Genomic DNA, 23,823 nt, shown 5'->3' with positions numbered 1-23,823 from the left:
TACACCCACGCACATAAAATCTCCCCTCAAATTTTTTTGGAGGCCCTCCATCCCCACATGTACAAATGTAAACGCATGTGTCGGGGGCGTCTACATGTAAAAACGTTAATTGCAAATAATTTTTTTTTTATTCTTTATTTTAATTGTCAGGGTAATCGACATAAAGCAAAATAATACCCTATTACATCAACAGAGGAGGCTCTCTAATTAGGCAGTTGCCTAAGGCCTCGCGGCCACCTAATTTGCTTGTGATCAATACTAATGTCGGCTTCATCTGATCTCTCTATCACCCCTCTCTCTTTCTCACCTCCCCCCCTCTTGCATTGGCTGAATATGTCTGATGGGTGAGGAGGGTGCCCTGGAAGTGGTGCTGATCACCTGTGTGATAGATCCGTGCATTTTCTGCAGCCATTTTTCTTGCTTGAATTATTTTTCCCATTATGGGCGTGAGTGGGGCCTCATGTCTAAGTTTTGCCTTAGGCCCCTTTCAGACTGGGGCGGGAGCTGCGGTGGCGGTATAACGCCGCTAAAAATTGCCGCGGGTATCAGCCGCTAGCGGTGCGGTATTAACCCCCGCTAGCGGCCGATAAAGAGTTAATACCGCCCGCAATGCGCCTCTATAGAGGCGCATTGCGGGCGGTATTGCCGCGGTTCCCATTGTTTTCAATGGGAAGGAGCGGTGAAGGAGCGGTATACATGCCGCTCCTCTCACCGCTCCAAAGATGCTGCTGACAGGAGATTTTTTTGTCTCCCGCCAGCGCATCGCCTCAGTGTGAAAGCCCTCGGGCTTTCACATTGAGTCTGCAGTGCAGGAGTTTTTCAGGCGGGATAGCAGCGCTATTTTTAGCGCTTTACCGCCTGAAAAACTCCTCAATGTGAAAGGGGCCTTAGGCCTCACAAAGCCTGGAGCCGCCACTGTAAATTGCTTGTGGTGTACCATAGACACTATGCAGATAACATAAAACAGACTGATAAATAAATCAAATGTTATCAACGATACAAAGTTCAGGATAATAAAAAGTGTTGTTTTCAAATTCCCAGAAGTTTTTGCATATTTATATATAAAGCAAAATAGTTTAGAATGTATAACAAGCCGAGGTGCTAAGTGTACAAGAAAGAAATAGTGGAAGTGTAGAAGAGATAGGAAAAAATTTGAGGCAGAGGAGTAAACAAGATAGGGGTGGGAGAGGAAAAAAAAAATAGGGATGCACTCCATCTCGAGGATGCCTCCCTAGGTACATACCGGATTATCAGTCTCCCGTAAGCACTATTATGTTTGGGAGGCGAGAAGAGTCTGATCCCTATAGAAAAAAAATAGGGAGTCCATATTTTCCTATTCTTGTCCTCTTGTTCCTCAAGAGCATGGTTAGATTTTCCATGATCTGGATTTCTGCATTTCTCACCCCGCAAATGAGCTATTGTAGGAGGACTTGTGCTCTTCCATAAACCTGGGACACAGGCCTTAGCTGCTGTAAGTAGATGTCTGAGCAATACATTTTTTACTTTTTCGTTAGATAATGAAGTATCGTTTAACAAATAAGCTGCTGGATTCTTGTTAAGGGAAACTCCTGTCAGGGTCTTAATTGTAGATTTTACTTCATCACAGAAACTGTTTAAGTTAGATCATTCCCAAAAGAATTCAGAATCTCAGGATATATATTGTGCCGTTTGGCCTGAGTTCTGTACCACCTTGTGAGCAGTTTGTAACCTTCCTCTTGATATCTGCTGGCTAAGCCTTGTGTGCAAAACAAATAATTCTGCCTTTCTGAGGTTGGGATAAAGTGACCATGAGGTCACTCTCCCACTTTTGTATAAAGGTTAGGTCTTGCGTGTCTGCCTGATTCATCAGTAGAGAGTAGAAGTAGAGGGAATGGATTCCTGTCTAAACAAATCTGTTTTCAGGGGGTAGGTGGGCGTTAACCATTGATGGTCAGATGGGAATAATCGAAGATATGCAGACATTTTTGCCCAATGTTGAAAGTTTAGGTCCGCCTGACTGAATTTCCCGACCAGACATAAGTCTACCAATAATTTGAAGGAATCTGGAGAGGTTCCGTCTTAGAAGAGACTAGAATTTTGTCTCATTCAAACCCTGTTGAAACGCAGGAGAGACCAATACTGGAATTAAAGGACTCAGATGTGAAAAAAGAGAAGGCATTGTCTTGTAAAAAGAATTGTAGCGACCTGTAGAATTGCACCTATCATGGGGTGTTGGGCAATCGTCACAGGTAAAGAGTTCGATGGTATCCACAGTAGTCCCGCCAGAACTGGCTCTATCGTCGTTTGCTCTAAGTCAGCCCATAATTTGGTCTCTTGAGTTACACACTATTCCATTATTCTAGTCAGGTACGACGCTTCATAGTATCTCACGGGGTCTGGAAAACCCATACCGCCCCTGTCTTTGGGAGGGGATAATATAGATCTGCAGAGTCTGGGACCATACGTACGTAGTTCTGAGAGGAGGGACAGGAGAGAAACAGAGGGAGAGGTGACAAGAAAGTTTAGTTCATCCGCATACGCAGCCAATTTAAGTTCACAAGTCCTGGTCTTAATACCCTTGATATCTGGATGGGCTCTGATAGTCCTCAAGAGAGGTTTAAGGGTCAGTACGAATGAATATGAGAGGGCAACAGTGACGTGTCCTGGAAGGCATCAGAGAGGGCTTAATTTACTTTCACTCTGGCTGAGGGCGTCAAGTACAGTAATGATAACCGTGATTTATAAGATGAAAACAATCAGCGCCAAAAATATAGTAATTACCGTGCTACTAATAAGGGCCCTTTCACACGGACGGGCCGTATGTCCGCTTTTTCATCCATCCGTGTACGGATGAAAAAGGGACATACATTGGTCCCTATGAGATTGCGTGTGTCAGTGGATGAAGCACAAGCACGAGGAGCGTCCGCGGAGAAGGTGCTTCCAACACCAGCGTCTCAGCAGGGAACGTGCTTGCGGGTTCGGTGTCTTAACTGCGAGGAATGAGTGGCGTCACCCACTGGTTCTCCCATCGCTACTGCGCATGCGCTATATTCGGCTTCATTATCGGCAAAAATTATCTTTCGGCACATTGCCGAAAAGGCCATTTTTTCAGACAATATGTTCCGATGCCCAAAATTTCGGTGCATCCCTAGTTCCTTGTGCAGAGGAACACCGTTCGGTCTCCTCGCCTTCTGAGTCCCATCACCCTACAGTTAGAATCACTCCCTAGGGAACATTTTTAACCCCTTGATTGCCCCCGAGTGTTAACCCCTTCCCTGTCAGTCACATTTATACAGCAATCAGTGCATTTTTTATCACCGATCTCTGTATAAATGTGAATGGTCCCAAAAATGTGTCAAAAGTGTACAGTTTTGCATGACAGCAAGCTTCAGATGGGCCTGTACATGTGCTTCCTTGAACAGGGGGAACTTTTGGGCGCTGTAGGATTTCTGTCCTTTACAGCATAGTGTGTTACCAATTGTTTTCTTAGTAACTATGGTCCCAGCTGCCTTGAGATTATTGACAAGATTCTTCCATGTAGTTCTGGGCTGATTCCTCACCATTCTCATGATCATTGAAACTCCATGACGTGAGATCTTGCATGGAGCCCCAGACCGAGGGAGATTGTCAGTTTGCAAATAGTTGCACCAACTGTTGTCACCCTCTCACGAAGCTGCTTAGCAATGGTCTTGTAGCCCATTCTAGCCTTGTGTAGGTCTACAATCTTGTCCCTGAAATTCTTGGACAGCTCTTTGGTCTTGGCCAGGCATGTCCAAAGTCCGACCCGCGGGCCAATCGCGGCCCACGTTTCGGACAACCCACCTGGTGATCTTGACATATATATCTTTTGAGGCCCCCAACGAATCCCAGAACGCCGGGGGCCACAAAAGATAGTATGCTGGCTGCCTTGGAGGGGACGGGACGAGTGCCGTGCATACAGGAGAGTAATTCCTGTTTACACAGCGTCCTGTGTAAAAGAAAGTCCCGTCTCCTGCCCTGCCATTAGACAACTGTTCTGTCCATCACAGGAGGCGGGACTTTCAATTAAAGAGGCCCATCGCGAAAACAGGAGTTTCTCCTGTTTGTCTGTTGGTGCTCGTCCCGCCCCCTCCCTGTGTCCTCTGCAGGCTGCACTGACGATAATTGGGAGTCTGCATTCATAGCAATACAATGGGTGTTGCATTCATGGCAATACAATGGGTGTTGCATTCATGGCAATACAATGGGTGCTGCATTTATGGCAATGTAGTGGGTGCTGCATTTATGGCAATGTAGAGGGTGCTGCATTCATGGCAATACGGTGGGTGCTGCATTCATGGCAATACGGTGGGTGCTGCATTCATGGCAATACGGTGGGTGCTACATTCATGGCAATACGGTGGGTGCTACATTCATGGCAATGCGGTGGGTGCTGCATTCATGGCAATACGGTGGGTGCTACATTCATGGCAATGCGGTGGGTGCTGCATTCATGGCAATACGGTGGGTGCTGCATTCATGGCAATGCGGTGGGTGCTGTATTCATGGCAATACGGTGGGTGCTGCATTCATGGCAATACGGTGGGTGCTGCATTCATGGCAATACAAGGGGTGCTACATTCATGGCAATACAATGGGTGTTGCATTCATGGCAATTTAGTGAGTGCTGCATTTATGGCAATGTAGAGGGTGTTGCATTTATGGCAATGTAGAGGGTGCTGCATTTATGGCAATGTAGAGGGTGCTGCATTTATGGCAATGTAGAGGGTGCTGCATTCATGGCAATACGGTGGGTGCTGCATTCATGGCAATACGGTGGGTGCTGCATTCATGGCAATACGGTGGGTGCTGCATTCATGGCAATACGGTGGGTGCTGCATTCATGGCAATACAATGGGTGTTGCATTCATGGCAATATGGTGGGTGCTGCATTCATGGCAATACGGTGGGTGCTGCATTCATGGCAATACAATGGGTGTTGCATTTATGGCAATGTAGTGGGTGCTGCATTTATGGCAATGTAGAGGGTGCTGCATTTATGGCAATACGGTGGGTCCTGCATTCATGGCAATATGGAGGGTGCTGCATTCATGGCAATACGGTGGGTGTTGCATTCATGACAATACGGTGGGTGCTGCATTCATGGCAATATGGAGGGAAACTGAAGAAATTAAAAAAAGTTTAAAACAAGTAAATATGACTTTCTTATTTACTAATGATAGCAGCATAAGGATTAAAATAGTTAACGCTGATTGAGAGAGGGAAGTTCTGCTTTAAGCAAATATCAAGTTTCAAGTATTACGACACACAAAATAATTCAGTGCACATTTATGATGAAAAGAAAACGTTTATTTCATTACAAAAATAAAAAAGACACAACAAAAAAGTCAGGGTTTACAATTGTTTTTATAATACATTCTAACCCCAGATCACAACGCTGCGTCATATTAATGTCTTTGTTTAGTATGTGTAATGACCACAGTTATTAATGCTGCCAACATACAGCACTTCACCTGTTGTCCTGAATGCTCAACTTCCCAACAACAACTAGAAAAGCGCCGTTCATTTCTACATTGAAGAGGATGGCCATTAGTCCAAGATCACTGTTACCATACTTGTATTATTTTCAGAGCCATGGCAGTGTTTTAGAAAATAGAAGAAAATTAAGCCCAGCTAAAATATTATAAAAATATTAATCTAGTAAACTGTATTTAAAGGGGTTGTAAACCCTCATGTTATTTCATCTTAACGCATCCTATGCATTAAGGTGAAAAAACTTCTGTCACCAGCCCCCCAGCTTTACTTACCTCACCCCTTGAACTTGACCCGGCAGACACGCGCTCTTCCTCTGCCCGGGGTTCTCGGCTCTTGATTGGATAGATTGATAGCAGCGCACCCATTGGCTCCCGCTGCTGTCAATCAAATCCAATGACGCGGGCGCTGGGGCCGAGTCATACATTCGGCGGCTATGGACAGTGAATGAATGACTCGGGAGCGCGCCCACAGGGTAACCCCACGGGGGAGCGCAAGGTAACCTGATGAGAGGAGAGCTGCGGGAGCCGCCAAGAGACCCCAGAAGTCGCAGATCGGGGCCACACTGTGCAAAACGAGCTGCACAGTGGAGGTAAGTATGATATGTTTGTTATTTAAAAAAGAAGCTTTACAACTACTTTAAGCTCCTCAATTGCATTTACAGGCCCTTGAAGTTCTCAAATTGTTCAAATTTTGCTGCCTGCAAAAAAGGTTGCTGTACAGATATATGCAAACTGCTCACATGTACAGTACATTGCAACAAGCATTTATGAGGACACATGGAATGCTATGTGCAAAATGTGTACATTTTCCATGCGGCACAAGACATGCTATTACAGTAGACTGTTTTTTTCTAGCACGTGGTGTTCAAAGTGACCACAGTTTCACCTTATTCACAATTTTTTGGGGAAAACTGTACAGCATGTACCTCATTAAAGATGAACCCTGAAAATAACACCCTTGCAGCGTGGACCCCGCACTGCAAAGCTTAAATGCTCATTAAAGCGGATGTCCGCTGAAAAAAAAATATTAAAAGCCAGCAGCTACAAATACTGCAGCTGCTGACTTTTAATATTAGGACACTTACCTGTCCTGGAGTCCAGCGGCGTCGGCAGCAGAGGACAAGCGATCGCTCGTCACTCTGCTGCCCCACCCCCCCGCCATCCTCGGTGAGGGAACCAGGAAGTGAAGCGCTCCGGCTTCACTGCCCGGTTCCCTACGGCGCATGTGCGAGTCGCGCTACGCCTGCCGATTGGCTCCCGCTGTGTACTGGGAGCCGAGTGTTCCCAGAACACAATGGGGGGATGACGTCATGCTGAGACTGTGTGGCCGAAAGTGGGTGCAAATACCTGTCTTTAGACAGGTATCTGCACCCCCCTCCCCCCTGAAAGGTGTCAAATGTGACACCGGAGGGGGGAGGGTTGCGATCAGTGGGAGTTTCACTTTAGGGTGGAGCTCCGCTTTAATAGCTGGATTCAGGTAGGCGGGCGCATAGTTGCAGCGGCGTAGCGTATGGCATTTACACTACGCCGCCGTAAGTTTGCAAGGCAAGTACTGTATTCATAAAGTACTTGCCTGCTAAGTTACGGCGGCGTAGCGTAAATGCGGTGGGCGTAAGCGCGCCTAATTCAAAATAGGCTGAGGGGGCGTGTTTTATGTTAATATGGGTTGACCTGACGTGATTGACGTTTTTTAGGAACGGCGCATGCGCCGTCCGTGTACATATGCCAGTGTGCATTGCGGCAAAGTACGCCGCAAGGACGTATTGGTTTTAACGTGGACGTAAATTACGTCCAGCCCTATTCACGGACGACTTACGCAAACGACGTAAAATTTTAAAATTTCGACGCGGGAACGACGACCATACTTAACATTACTAGTCCAGCTATTTGATGGAATAACTTTACGCCTGAAAATGCCTTACGCAAACGGCGTATCTGTACTGCGTCGGCCGGGGGGTACGTTCGTGAATAGGCGTATCTAGTGATTTACATATTCTACGCCAAACTCAATGGAAGCGCCACCAAGCGGCCAGCCTTAATATTGCACCCTAAGATACGACGGCGCAAGCCGTCGTATCTTAGATAGGTTTAAGTGTATCTCTGTTTGAGAATACACTTAAACTTAGGACAGCGCAGATTCCGAGTTAGGTCGGCGTATCTACTGATACGCCGACCTAACTCTTTCTGAATCACCCCCTTAGTCTAGTGATAGAGAAATAAGCTGTATTACTCACCTCATCCCTCGCTCTGGCATTCAGTTCTTTCTGGTGCTCAGGGTTGTGGGTGCCTTTGCTGTTTTCAGTTACAATGCAGGGTCCTGCATTGTATGTGACGAGGTCAGACAAGCACCATAGAGAAGAGACTATGGGTGACTGGTCATAACAGCATGGGGGAAGCCTGGCCTAGACTTAACAAACATTTAATACTTGCTGTGTAGAGGGGCCCATTGCAAGGCTGTTTATTTTTGTTAAATAACTATTTTTTTTTTTTTTTAGTTAAATAAATACCCAAGTAAGTCAGAGACAAACCATAACACTGACTACATTAACCAGCACAAGCGGAAAGCGCGGGAGACTGTCAGAGGATAATTCACTTTCACACTTTGTAGGGTGAAGCCAGCCATAGATGGTTGGAATCTAGGCCCGGTTTAGCAGGAATCGGTCAAGATTCAAACCAAGTATGGGCTTAGTACGACATTAGTACGACTTCAAGTTGTTCCGACTTCAAAGTAGTCCCTGCACTACTTTGGTCCGACTTTGATGCCAGTTACACAGTCATTCCCTGAAATCATGGCGGAATCGCGGTAAAATCACGGGGGGCCTCAGTGCTTTCTATTAGCTAAACAAAAATGCTTGAAGCTGTAAAACGCTTGTAATACACTTCTAAAACACTTTGTAAAGTTTGTAAAAAGCTGCAAAAAAGCTTAAAAAAATGCCCGAAATGAAGCCTAATGCCCCGTACACACGGTCGCTTTATGTGATGTAAAAAAACGACGTTTTTAAAAACGTAATTTTAAATGACCGTGTGTGGGTAAAACGTTGTTTTAAGTCTTCTGAAAAACGACATGGTTCAATTTTTTGTGTAGTTTTTCAAAACGTCGTTTTTTGTGTCATAAAAAACCTGCGCATGCTCAGAAGCAAGTTAGGACGCGAGTTTGAATGTAACAGAGTGCCGTCGTACGTGCTGAACGTAACTGCGCTTTGCTAAAGCTTTTGGAAAAAACGATGGTGTGTATGCCATTGAAAATGAAGTTTGAAAAACATCGTTTTTTTTCATCACATAAAACGTAGTTTTTTTCTATCACAAAAAACGACCGTCTGTACACGGCATTAGAAATTGAATCTCACCCACTCAGACATAAATCTTCACATTTATTTCATTCCATCCAAAAAAATATTTTGAAAAACAAAAAAGAAGTTTTACGTGGGTGGGTGAGATGCGCAGTGGATAAAGAATATTTCAATTTATAAATATAACTAACTATAACTGTCCCACAAGAGGGACATGGTACTGTTAACATTACTCATACCCTTATGCCCTGTACACACTTGGATGGTTTTTCCGACAGAATTCCGCACAAGCTTGGCTTGCATACACACGGTCACACAAAAGTTCTCGGAACTTTCGACCGTCAAGAACGTGGTGACGTACAACACTACAAAGTTCAATGCTTCCGAGCATGCATCGAATTGTTTCCGAGCATGCGTCGGAATTTTGCGTATCGGAATTGCTACAGACAATCGGATTTTCCATCTAAAAATTTGAGAACCAGCAAAAGCTGGCAGAAATTTGGACAGCAAAAGTCTGATGGAGCAAACACATGGTCAGAATTTCCGTTCAAAAGCTCACATCGGACTTTTGCTGTCGGAATTTCCGATCGTGTGTACAGGGCATTACAATTTTTTTGTCAATCACAATACTAATAGTCCGGGGGCGGGGCACTATTCACAAAGAACCTAGTATTTTTTCAATAAATACAAGTTTTTTTTTGATTGGACAATGTAGAAGAAGAGAGGTGGCGATATCAAATTCATTGTGATGTAATGTTCTTTGAAAAATGTACAGGGCGTTCTGTGCATATCTGCAGTGACAAGCGAGTGAATCCCCGTGGTCAGTGTGCAGTGGGGCAACCGTGCAGGGCCCAAAAGATCACGGGGACTACTATAGTGGTTGTCAGCTTCCACAATTGTTCCTCCAGAATGAGATATGCATGCTTACATTTGTCTAAGCTGGACCAATGTAAATATTCAATATCATACCTGCAGTTCAGATTTAAACTACTGAAAACATTTGAAGTATGGTAACATTTGCCTGAGTGGTTGGCCTCTTTAATGCTTTACTGACCTAGTGCATACGTTCCTTAGGAGAGCCCTCCTATCCCAGCTCTCCTGACAGATGCTTCTGCCCTTAAAAGTGCATATTAGTGACAAACTCATTATTACTCATTCTGCAAAGCAAACATTTAGAAAAATCAGCAAAGCTTCACCAGTTAAAGGACATATAGTGCTGAAGATAAATTACATTATACATCAATATGAACAGAACTCACAAAAAGCCTTTTTGAAATTAAGCATTGCTAAAATATGTTTTTTTAATATATGCTGCCTCAAGTTCATGTAATCACAGTAGGCTATATAGTACTTAAAACACTTACTTGGAATACCCATCCTCAATGTTGGAAGGTAAGGTAAGGTATTAAACATAGCCAGCAAAAGCAACAGTGCCACTTACAGGCACAATACATTATAGAACATTGCACTGAACTTGTTATTTCAGTCAAGAATGCAGTTTACAGCTTTTATTACAGTTTAAATTATTAAACAACCCCCTTTAATTAAAATAGCCCATCTATTCAACATTGATATTTTAGTTCTTGGTAGACTTTTCAATATTTTTATTTCACTTAAAGTGGAGGTTCACCCTAAAACACTTATATAACATTACATCCAGCATACTAACGACATGTACAGTATGCTGGTATTTTTTTTTTCGCCGTACATACCGTTTAATTGTTATTTCCCCCCCCCCGGCTTCCGGGTTCTGATTCCCGTGGGACTGGGCGTTCCTATTGAGAGCTTAGATGATTGATCTCTGGTGAAAAACTTCCCATGGCGCATAAAGCACGTCACCAGTTTTCCGTAAATAGCCGACCTGCGAGTCGGCTCTATATGGCGCTTGCGCAGTCAGCTCTACACGGTGGGCGCAGGTGCCGTATAGCACCGACTCGCAGGTCGGCTATTTACAGAAAACTGGTGACACGCCTTATGCGCCATGGGAAGTTTAAAGGACAAATAACAATTAAACGGTATGTACGGCGAAAAAAAAAAAATACCAGCATACTGTACATGTCGTTAGTATGCTGGATGTAATGTTATATAATTGTTTTAGGGTGAACCTCCACTTTAAGGATCCAAGTGGTGAGTTCTTTGTATGCAAGCCCCTATGATCAAAATGAACTGCAGTTGTGACCTGCAGCAGGTGTCAATATCAAGTTAATACAAAACAGATTATAGCGCACACATGCAAAAATGACATTTAGGGCTCTTTCACACGGAGCGGACCGTTTCTCGGTCCGCTCCGTGTGTCCGCCAAAGCTCAGCGGGGATCCCCGCTGAGCTGTCGGCGGATAGGGCGGTCCCCGCACACAGTGCAGGGACCGCCCTGTCTCTGCTCCGCTCTCCCCTATGGGGGACCGGATGCAGACGGTCCGTCTGTCCGTCTGCATCCCGTCCGTTCCGCCGAACGGAAGAAAAATAGGGTTTCTTCCGTTCGGAAAAGCGGAACCCGACTGACGCGGACGCTAGCGGATGCTCCATCCGCTAACGGACGCGTCCCCATAGGGATTCATTACAAGTCCGTTAACGGACTTGTAATGAACGGACAGACGGAGCGGACGTCTGAAAGGGGCCTTAACCAGCAAGGCTAATTAAAAACACCTGAACATATTCATAGGAGGAATCCCTTCAGTTCTCCCACATAGAGGAGTTTATCTCCCATGGTTGAGACACTAGGTTCTTTCATTCTATTACTAGGGTAGGACCCACTAATTCGGGGTACTTTGTCGCAGTAAGTGGGCTTAGCACTATATGACCATATAGTGTGACCAAACCCCCGTATTTTTGAATATGTTCAGGTGTTTTTAATTAGCCTTGCTGGTTAAATGTCATTTTTGCATGTGTGCGCTATAATCTGTTTTGTACTGTCTTTGGTCTTATAGCAGCACCATCTTAGATGTATAGCATTTTAGGGTGTGCCCCCCAAGTATGTTTTTGTAATATCAAGTTAATGACACCCCAAACACAGGCCACAAACGCAGGGTGTTTGCCCACGCCGGATCGCATGGTAAAGGAGTATAATGCGATCCGGTTGCAGTGAGTTTTCAAAAGTAGTGCATGTACTACTTTTGGTGCAGTGCCATTTTAGCCTATTCCTGGTGTGCACCGGCCCTTAAGGGAGCCTACTCTGCCTGTTTTATTTGGAAATATGGACAATGCTACAGAAGAACTGAGAACACCCAAAATCTCAATGTGGGCAGGAGCAGATCTCACAACTAGACTTCCTAGCACATGTATTCCACCAATGACTAAATTATATTTTAAGGGTGAGCTAAACCTTTAAAGCTCAGAAATAGTATGAAAGTCAATGTGGTCACAGCCAGAGAAACACACCCAACATCGAAATAATCTGCAGGACATGTATGGGTTAGAGTAGCACTATAGTTTGATTATATGCAGCCTTTGGTGCTATAATCAGGGGCGGACTGACAACTCATCTGGCCCCAGGGCAATAGTAGAATATGGGGCCCCCAGGCAATAGGAGATTATGGGGCCCCCAGGCAATAGGAGATTATGGGGCCCCAGGCAATAGGAGATTATGGGCCCCGGGCAATAGGAGATTATGGGGCCCCCAGGCAATAGATTATGGGGCCACAAGTACACACACACACATACAGTATGCATACACAGTATACACACAATATACACACAGTATACATACACACAGAATACACATACACACACTGAAAAGGTACTGAAGATGCAGTGCAGGTATAATCTTGGCATTAAAAAAAACACAGATTTTTACATACTGTCCCTCGTTTTACTGAGGCTCCCTAGTGGCATGGGGCCCTCGGACAATGCCCAAGTGCCCGAATGGTCAGTCTGCCCCTGGCTATAATCCAATACTTCTATCAATTTTATTTTTTGGATAGAGAGGGAAACTGTCTGTGGCTCTCTAAAGCCTAGTACACAGAGGCCGAATGTCAGGCAGCATCGGCCGGGTTAATACAAACCAGCCGACATTCAGCCTGTGTGTACTTCAGTCAGTCCAACCGTTCGGATGGCTTCTGTCAAAGTGGCATGACCAAAAAAGGTCTGCCAAGTGGCTCCCGGTGAGTGCTCTCAGCCAATGGCTGACTGGAGTGTTTTGGTGGAACAGTACCACTGTCAGAATACAACAGAACAGCAGGTGAGATCGCTGTACTAACACTGTATAGTTAGTATAGCAGCTCCTCCTGAGCTGTCAGTTTCTTTTCGTTCAGCCATGCTGGGTTCAACGATAAAAAAAACTACTAGTGTGTACTAGGCTTTAGGGAGATTCCCTTCTCACCTTCAGATTCAGTGACAATACTTTAACGGGATCACAAAGTGATAGTAAATATTTTGAACAGGATCACAATTAACAACATTTTTATTAGAGTAGAAGGTTGGACCCTTCATCAGGTTTTTATTTCTGCCTGTGTCCCCTGTTGGAGATTGGTCTTCACAATGATCACCGGGACATGGGAACTTAACAAGGACATTGACAGCAACAAAAGCTGACAAACGCTCTATATTTTTACTGCTTTATTTAAAAAAAATAAAAAATTGCCAGGAGATACACAATAATTAGTAAATCACCACCTTATTTAAAAATCTCCTATCTTATCACTCCTCTGTAATATTTGTCATGGCAAACCACTACCCTATGTATGCGTATAAAACAACTGATCACCTATCACCAGCAATCAGCGTAAACTTTAAAACAGGTCCACTTGTTGTGGTCTGAATTTGCTGGAAATGGTCTTTTGATTCCATATCTAATGGCGATAATGCACATTCCCTGATATTTCCCCTTTCATTGCCCTGTACCTTCTTCCGTTAGGATCCACTAAAGGGCCTTAGCTGTTAAAAAGGAGTTTGCATTGTATTATGATCTTTATACATATTGTTACATTTCTCTGTAGCCTGGATTTTCTGTTTAAAGTTAAAGGGGTTGTAAAGTAAAGCTTCATGTCTTTTCACCTTATGCATTAAGGTGAAAAAACACATTGCACTCTCGGGCCACCCAGCCCCCCCCTGTTTACTTATCTGAGCCACGAAACTCCGTGGGCGCGATCCCACAATGATTTCCCCTAGCTTGAGGCAGCTCTTCATTTGAGATTGATAGCAGCGCAGCCATTGACTTCCACTGCTGCAAATCAAATTGTTGCGGCGTTCCAGGGGTGGGGTCGAGTGATACAGTCAGCTCCTATGGTCGCCAACTGTATCACAGGAGCGCCCCCGAAAGCTAACCCCCTTGGCAGAGCACTTCCCAGAACGGGGGTTAGCTGTTGCGGGGAGGAGCCGAGACAGCCACAAGGGACCCCTGAAGACGTGGATCGGGGACACTCTGTGCAAAACGAACTGCACAGTGGAGGTCATGTTTGTTATTTTAAAGAAAAAAAAAATACCTTTACAACCCCTTTAATGAAAGCATGTAAAACTGGTCCACAATTGCTAGAAACGATCTCCACTATGGTCTACACTGCTCTAAAACAAAAGAAAGTGAGATCACAAAATGCACAACACTAAAATGCATTAATGAGAACTGTGCTATTGAAAATGATGGTAAATTATCTTCCATGTGCTTTGAGTGAAGTTTAAATATTGAGGTGTGAAAGGGGTGTCTCAGAGTGTTAAAGTGTATGAGAAGCCAAAACTTTTTTTTATTCTGAATAGAGTGAGGAAAGGCCTGACAGCTTTTTATTGCTGCCCCCTCTTTATTTGTCTTGCTGACCATTGTCTCCAGTACACACTGTCATGGAAAATCTGACATTTTTTAATTGTAAAAGAAACAAGGAAACCTACTATGGTGACAACTGTCTAATAGGGGATATTCCCTCTAAGCGGGATACGTTTTTTAAGGTAATATAATGTGAATTTTCTTTTTTTTTATTCTAGCAGCCTGCAGAGCTTTGTAACTGTGATCGTAGGTGCAATGCAAGGCTCTCGAAGACTCTCAGTACTACTGTCTGCCCAAACTTCCCATACAGGCAGACAGTTCCTCAAGAGCAGGGAAAATCAATGAACTAGAGGGATGCTCACCAGCATCATCGCAGTATTTTGAGAACTACAAGCTGCCTTGGTGGCAGACAGGACTTGTACTTCATTCATTCACAGATAGCTGTGAATGAATGACGCGGATGTGTGAGCGGAGCCCTGACAGCTGCATTGGTTTTAAATTGTGACAGCGGGTGTGGGAAGAGGATCCCCTCACCCGCTGTCAAAGTCGGGGATTGGGGGTATTGGGGTGCTGCATTAGTAACATGTTTTACTCTGAATATGGGTGTAATGTTACTAAAGGTGAACTTGCCTTTAATATGTCAAATGTCATCTTCACCTAGGTGCTTCTTTCCCTGCAGCACCTAGGTGAAGATGACATTAAGCTCTTTGTACAGTCTAATAACAAACATTTTATACTTACTTGCTCTGTCCAATGGTATTGTACAGAGTGGCCCCAAATCTCCTCTTCTGGGGCCCCATAGCAATAGCATAGCATAACACCCGTGGGCTCGCTCCCAATCTAGGCTGTGTGCGCCAATAGACACACACAGCGTGGCTCAGACACCCACCCCCACTCTCTGCTTACAGGATTTAATTGACAGCAGCAAAAGCCAATGGCTCCCGCTGCTGCCTCTGTAAGCAGAGAGAGAAGAGGTGAGCCGCCGCAGACAGGCTCAGGTAAGAGATTGTACTGAGATAGGACTCAGCCTTTAGAACCACTTTAGTATGCCATATTTTGGGGAAAGCCGAGTACTCAAATCTCATGAGAGAAGATGTTACTGCAATGAGCTTTGGTATAATCTCACAACATTTAGGACACTCGGCAGTCACTGGGATAGTGCCCCAGGGGATGCTGACGTGATGCCCCCGCAACATAGAAGTCTGGGAAAATTCTGTATTTTTTATGTTCTCGAAAGTTTTTTTATTTTTCTTTATTTTGTGATCCTTTCTTACATTCTATGTTTAAAAAACAGGAAATTTATGGAAATCTTCCTGATAGGAACCAGTCACAAAAACTTCTAGACATCTTAACCATTCTGTCTCCAAAACAATTTTCTTTTTTTTTAATTTTGGCTTTTCATACACTTTAAATGATAAAAATCATGTAATGATACGGTTTCCAACAAAACACAGTTCTATTTTATCAGTAAAAGCCACCATAGCTATGTGAGCTACTTAATAGCTGCAGAAGAGAATGGCAAATCTTGGAACTTGGAAAAACCAATCCAACCCATGTATGGTCAGCATAAATGACTAGGGACATAAATATTCAACTTAAAAGACAAAAAGCCGCGCCAAGAATAGATTAATAAAGTCCACTATTAGTAGATTATAAACGATGGATAAAGTCTATGGTTTTTAAAGCAGAGGCAGGGTGGCACTCAATGATACAAAGACACTTGTTCCATATAGTGTGGCAAAACGATGTAATGATGGATGTAATTCCTCCAACACCCAGTGACATGCATGCAGTTTGTGAAATCCTCCACCTGAAAAACAAAGCCTCTTACCAGACGGTAAGAACTCAAAGCGGATGGCTTTAGCCCAGCCTCGGCCTTTAATTTCTCCAGGGATCACAGATCAGGAGTCCGCAGTGTCACGATCAAAAGATCACAGTCGCTCCATAGGAGGAAATGTATAAAAAAGACGCATATAGCGTAATACAGTACGGTACCAAGATTTATTAAAACAGTAGTCTACTTACATCAATGTTGTTTAAAACAGTCATGTGTTAAAAATTGAACAAGCCGGCCGGCAAACAGGAGCCCTTCCTCCCGAGCGTGGTGACGTCACTGACGTAGCCTCCCAGACGCGTTTCGTCACCCACCCCCATTGATAACGTCACCTGTGACGAAACGCGTCTGGGAGGCTACGTCAGTGACGTCACCACGCTCGGGAGGAAGGGCTCCTGTTTGCCGGCCGGCTTGTTCAATTTTTAACACATGACTGTTTTAAACAACATTGATGTAAGTAGACTACTGTTTTAATAAATCTTGGTACCGTACTGTATTACGCTATATGCGTCTTTTTTATACATTTCCTCCTATGGAGCGACTGTGATCTTTTGATCGTGACACTGCGGACTCCTGATCTGTGATCCCTGGAGAAATTAAAGGCCGAGGCTGGGCTAAAGCCATCCGCTTTGAGTTCTTACCGTCTGGTAAGAGGCTTTGTTTTTCAGGTGGAGGATTTCACAAACTGCATGCATGTCACTGGGTGTTGGAGGAATTACATCCATCATTACATCGTTTTGCCACACTATATGGAACAAGTGTCTTTGTATCATTGAGTGCCACCCTGCCTCTGCTTTAAAAACCATAGACTTTATCCATCGTTTATAATCTACTAATAGTGGACTTTATTAATCTATCCTTGGCGCGGCTTTTTGTCTTTTATGTTTATTTGTGTACTTCACACGTTAGCTGCTGCCTTGGTGATCTTTTTGTGTTGTAGCGCAGTTTTTTTGTTTTTTCTCATAAATATTCAACTAAGGCTGGCGCCATACATTATACAAATCTCTGGTATAATTTTTCTTTAGATTTATCAAAACTATATAATATGAGATCAAAGAAGAAAAATGTTACTGCGCTGATCTAATTATCCAGAGGTATTTAATCTCTGGGAATATGGACATAAGTGAAATATCAGGGCCACAATGTACCCAATCTTAAGTGTGAATAACCTGAATACAAACAATAAAAAATATAAGAAATATATGAGTCATACAAATGTGACACAGTGATTTCAAACTTAAATCATATATCTAGATCAGTGTGTCAGCATACAATCCATATGCCACAGTGCTTCTATGAGAAAAATGGCTGTTGCTGCTACTGACCAACCAAATAGTGAAAACAATACGAAAGATATTACAAAAAAAAAAAAAAAATATATTATATATATATATATGTGTGTGTAAAAACCCAATATGCAGTACGCCAACTGCACCGTGAGTTGTCCAATAACCAATATTGGAACAAAATAAAATAAATATCAATAAAAGTGAAATAATTATCAAACAACCATACAAATGTGCAATGTGCTGGCTGCACTTAAAAATAGTCCAAATGACAGGCAATCTTGCTCTTATACAATAGGTTCCAGCAAACACAAGGTTCAATGTTGGTAATGCTGTGTACAGGAAAGTGCCGCTATCTCTTCCACCCGACAAAGATGTGCCACCATCACCAATGGTTAAAATCAACACTCACCAGACCCCAGATATTATTAGGCTCCAAAGTGGTGTCTTTTCTTTGTCGGTCAGTGGGTGTTGCCTCCTTTTCCCTTTTACAAGGTGTCATCAATTCCTCAAAAACAAGGGGCTCATCATGGTGTAGTATATTAAAATATGTATTTATTTAAAAAAGGTAAAAAAATATAACACTTACAATATAAAGTGCCTCTGACCGGCACTGAGTGTCTTTGGCAGTGTCAACCGTTAAAAGCCGCTGACCAGCATTTAAGTGGCGTCCTAAGAGGTGTGCTTGCCCCGCTGTGCTCCGCATGTATTGCTACAAGGGGTCCGTGCGCGCTGGTGTGCTGCACCCTCAATGTGTGTGTCCAAACAGCCTCTACGCGTTTCGCTAGTTGCTCTCCTGACGACGCAACTAGCGAAATGCGTAGAGGCTGTTTGGACACACACATTGAGGGTGCAGCACACCAGCGCGCACGGACCCCTTGTAGCAATACATGCGGAGCACAGCGGGGCAAGCACACCTCTTAGGACGCCACTTAAATGCTGGTCAGCGGCTTTTAACGGTTGACACTGCCAAAGACACTCAGTGCCGGTCAGAGGCACTTTATATTGTAAGTGTTATATTTTTTTACCTTTTTTAAATAAATACATATTTTAATATACTACACCATGATGAGCCCCTTGTTTTTGAGGAATTGATGACACCTTGTAAAAGGGAAAAGGAGGCAACACCCACTGACCGACAAAGAAAAGACACCACTTTGGAGCCTAATAATATCTGGGGTCTGGTGAGTGTTGATTTTAACCATTGGTGATGGTGGCACATCTTTGTCGGGTGGAAGAGATAGCGGCACTTTCCTGTACACAGCATTACCAACATTGAACCTTGTGTTTGCTGGAACCTATTGTATAAGAGCAAGATTGCCTGTCATTTGGACTATTTTTAAGTGCAGCCAGCACATTGCACATTTGTATGGTTGTTTGATAATTATTTCACTTTTATTGATATTTATTTTATTTTGTTCCAATATTGGTTATTGGACAACTCACGGTGCAGTTGGCGTACTGCATATTGGGTTTTTACACACACATATATATATATATAATATATATTTTTTTTTTTTTTGTAATATCTTTCGTATTGTTTTCACTATTTGGTTGGTCAGTAGCAGCAACAGCCATTTTTCTCATAGAAGCACTGTGGCATATGGATTGTATGCTGACACACTGATCTAGATATATGATTTAAGTTTGAAATCACTGTGTCACATTTGTATGACTCATATATTTCTTATATTTTTTATTGTTTGTATTCAGGTTATTCACACTTAAGATTGGGTACATTGTGGCCCTGATATTTCACTTATGTCCATATTCCCAGAGATTAAATACCTCTGGATAATTAGATCAGCGCAGTAACATTTTTCTTCTTAGAGCACTATTGACCCCCACTAAGGGCACACAGTACTGCAGCAGATCACAGTTCACATTTATTTATTTATTTTCTTTTGCGCCGGTGACACTCACAACCAATAATATGAGATCAAACCTAAACACTTTCAAATTGTATGCAATCAGGCCAGCCCTTGCACTACAGAGTTGTAGGTAAATCTAAAGGAAATTGTATAAGAAAACTGTATAATGTATGGTCAGCCTAAAACAATCTGTACCTTTCCCCTAAACAAGGCGTCCCTTTCCATTGCTTTGCTCTTCAGTACTCATACACAAGTGGATATAGCTGCTCTAGATTCTAGTATGTCCAAACTGAAGATTACTGGATATTGGAAGCCTACGCTAAACTGTGTATAAGACAACGGAAATCTTTGTATAATGAATTCATACACAAAGACCAGCTGCTTAATATATGGCTTGATATTGATCAGCTATGGAAGTCATTGCTGGGGAGATTTTTGGCTTAGGTCCATTAGCACCTAATCTGCTACAATAACAAAAATGGCATACTTAAATACTTTGTTCAATGGTTTTGCACAGAGCAACCCTGATTCTCTTCTTCTGGGGTCCCCTGCACTTTAGGCTCCTCCTCTTCGACAAGTGCCCCCATAAAATGTGTCTTTCTCTCCTCAGCCGCCCTGTTTGCATCTATGTACACGAGGCGGGCTGCTCGGCCCTGCCACCCGTTGGCTCGGCACAGCATTTCAGTGACAGCAGGGGGAGCCAATGGCTCCCGGTCTCATCAATATGCCCAGGGAGGAGGGACACAGCGATGAGAACCGCTGCTCTCATGCACATGGCTGGGATCAGATCGGGCTCACGTACTGGTGTTTTGCAGCACAGATGTTTTTTCACCTTAATGCATAGAACGCATTAAAGTGGTTATTAAGCCACTGTAACCTGTATACACCATCAGCATTGCCTCCTATTATAGTATCCCCCTCTGTGTGTGATTTATAAAAAGAAATGATGTAAATACCTTATTGCACTGCCGAGATTGCGATCACATGACTGGCCAGCTTTCTCCTTTTCTCCTCTGAGAGATGCAGTGGGCGGGGCTGAGATTCCTCTGCTGATGTCAGTCTGGAGGAGAGGAGGAGAGAGCTGGCTGGTCATGTGATCGCAATCTCGGCTCTTAAATTAGGTATTTACAGCATTTATATTTATGAATCATTCACAGAGGGGGGCACTGCAATAGGAGGCAGTGCTGATGGTGTATACAGTTTAATGTTATGAGAGCAGCAGGAGGGGCGACTCATACACAGACAGAGAGGGGAGGGGGGAGGAGGGCACATGAGCAAAGAGGTGAGCAGATAGTAGGCTGCAGATGACAGAGGCACCTAAACTGACCACAGTGTCTGGTCTCAGCAGCCACGATATACCGTGGTCAGTTTACAGAAACTGGCAGGATCAGCCAGGTTTTTTAGGTGTTACAGTGGGCCAAATGACACAGCACAAGAACTGTGCATGTCATATAACATGCTTTAAAGGAGTAGAAACCATTTTTTTTTGGAGTTAACATACGCTTTAAGGTGGAAACCCTTAAGGCTTTAAAACCTAGGGGTACAAGTCCTGGTTTTTAACCAGTGTTTATAAACTGGATTATTGGAAGGCATATAGACCTTTCCTTGGAGATAGACAATCTGCAGCATAGAAAAATATTCTGTAACAAATCTATAAAATACAGATTATATGTGAAAAATACAAAAAGTGCATTATTTTGTCTTGTTCTCAGGTCACAGCGCAAACACAGTGACACCCTGCAGGCATCTGATTTCGGAGGCTCAGCTATACAAACAAGACCTCTGGCTGACGACAGCTAACATGATACACTCTAAGGCCCCAGCTGATTACAACTGACAAAGTACTATGCACAGCAATGTTTAGTACTATATAGAACCCTCCACATCCCTACATTCTAACAGTCAGTATGTTTGATAATTATAGACAGTTCTCCAAATATTAACCCTTTAGGTCACACGTTTCCAAAAGGTGTGTTGCACAAGGAAATAATAGACTGATACCAATACATACACAATATAAATGTGTCAGCCTCTAACACTGCTTAAATAATCTGCTCAGCTAAAAGCATTTTTTTTAGTTTGCACCAATGCATCATTCTGCATACAATACAGCAATACACAGCACAAGTATTAACAATGCTCATCACATATTTATACACATTAACCTACACACATTTCCAGGTGAATACTGCTCTGCATAGATATATTTACTCTTTATAGTTACAAAGATTTGAGCAAATGTATACTGCACTTTACAAATACGCATACACAGATGCCAATGTACATACAGTATTTCTGAAAAGCTCCAAATTAAAATACATCAAGTAAAAACTTTTAAAATGCTTAAAAATCTATTTGTTTTGTAAATTCTGTACAACTCTATTTTTAAATGACGTAAAACTGCTGAATGTGCAGGTGGCAGATATAAGTCATCTGTATATTTGACATAACTAAACACAATCATCTATACATAAAAAAAGCTGGCAAAGCCACACTTTGTACACTTCTCTGTCACCAACCTTTTGAGAACTGGTGCTCCAAACATTTTTTCATTTTGTTTCTTATGGTGTGTAGGACTGGACAATACTGTAAAAAATGATCCTAAAACGATTACAATCATCTTTCCTAATCCCTAGCAGCTCAGGTGCTACAAAGCAGCCTCAGCTTTATCACATACAGGAGGAACCTGTTTCTAAAAGCCCCAAATAGCAGGTATAATGCATCTCTGCTGGTTTTACCCCACCAGCGCTTTGATTTATAAATAAAAGCTCAAATTACAGTTTAGATCCCCCTCCTAATTCCTCGCCGTTGTAAAAAAAATCTGAAATATTGTTTTTATGTATTCTATTGATTTTACAGCGTTTTTACACTGGCAAAAAAACACAAACTGTACAGGATAAGCACACCACTTAAATTGGTATACATGAGTTTTTAAATGCACACCTATTTTTCTAATAGCTACCACAGGTTTTGTTCTACTTTGCCAGTATTGATCTATCTTGCTGTTCTTGCCAATTCAATTGCCCCCCTTTTTTGCTGGCCTGTTTATTGCAGCTTTATAAATACTGGCAGAATTTGCCAGCTAAGCCTGCTAGAGAATCGATGAAGTATGAAGACGAAGAGCTGCCTCATAAACAAGCTCCAGAAAGATACCATATAGGAAGAAAAAAAAGGAATCGCCTCTTAGCGGAATATGGCAGTCCATCTTAACATCCTATATATGTATAATGTAATACAAAAGAGACTACAATGAATAAATGTGCCACTGCATCAAATTGGAACATTGGAGCTGCCATATAGAGTATGCTGGTGCAGAAAACCCAATTAAAGCTAGGGGTGAAGCCAAAACCTCATTCTGCCCTTCCCTAAAGGTGCATGTTCATGCTGGGAGGGAAGACTGACAAGTCACTGATACTAAATAATGGCTAGTGTCTAATATGTCGTTTCCATGTATACCTCAAGTATACTGAACAGTTCTGGATTGCATGAGCCACTCCCTAGCTGAACACATGCCTGTGTATGATCACTGTATTACTCACATATATACAAACCCATAACTACTTTAAATACAATCGGTCCAGCAATTATGTTAGAAGTGAACATCCATTTGGAAAAAGCCCCCCTTCCCTTGGTCCTCCATGTCCAGACAATAGCTTGGCTTGTAGTGTAAGTATATCAAGCGAAAACCTTACGAAATTGCTGGTCTATGATTCTGGGGAGGCGCTCTAGATTTTGGAGAACGGGCTGTGGTTGTGGCTGTTGTTGTTGATGACGAAGAAGAAGTAGAAGAGGATGATCCGCTGCGTGTTTCACCTCCAGTGCTGCACTGCTTTAGTTTGCGTCTTTTAGCCAGTGGGGCATTTTCCACACTCTTTAAAAATACCCCCTCGCGTTTTCCACGTTTAAATGCCTGTAAACATGAAAAGAAATCCATAAGTCCCAAAAAAAACCGACATCTACACAAATAAAAGCTTTACTGACTACTCTACAGAAGTGTGGCAGAGAACAATGATACCACCCATAGTAATCAGATTTCACACCTACTATAAAGATTGATTTCTTTAACTTTCATGACTAGAGGTCTTTGAAGAGAAAGCGACCACAGATGGATCGAATCTTGGCAATCTTCAGCATGGACCAGCCGAGATTCAGTCCATCAGTGGGAATCAAGTGATTTTCTTTCCTTCCACTCATGGTGGAAGGGAAGAAAATCGATTCATCTATGGCTTGCCTTAAATCTCCAGGGCATATTAGAAGTGTCAGTATGTAATGGTCAACCAGACAATAACAATAATTTACCTACCTAAATAATTTTACACTGTTTCTTTGGACATATAAGACTTTTATTTGGTACACAG

General features: G+C 43.0%; 1 protein-coding gene across 2 annotated transcripts in view; it reads right to left on the bottom strand.

The window, feature by feature from the left end:
• Positions 1-21,593: 21,593 nt before the first annotated feature.
• The window catches only part of LOC120917567 (ribosomal protein S6 kinase alpha-5-like), a 90,027-nt gene continuing 87,797 nt past the window's right edge, over positions 21,594-23,823 (bottom strand). For both annotated transcript variants that reach the window (XM_040328967.1, XM_040328968.1), the window contains exon 17: positions 21,594-23,375. In XM_040328967.1, coding sequence (XP_040184901.1) covers positions 23,154-23,375 — 222 coding nt within the window. In that variant the 3' untranslated portion in view covers positions 21,594-23,153. The remainder of the gene's footprint in view (positions 23,376-23,823) is intronic.

The sequence above is a fragment of the Rana temporaria genome, chromosome 11 (assembly GCF_905171775.1).
Source record: "Rana temporaria chromosome 11, aRanTem1.1, whole genome shotgun sequence".
Classification (NCBI taxonomy): Eukaryota; Metazoa; Chordata; class Amphibia; order Anura; family Ranidae; genus Rana; species Rana temporaria.
This window is presented reverse-complemented; position numbering and strand designations above follow the sequence as displayed.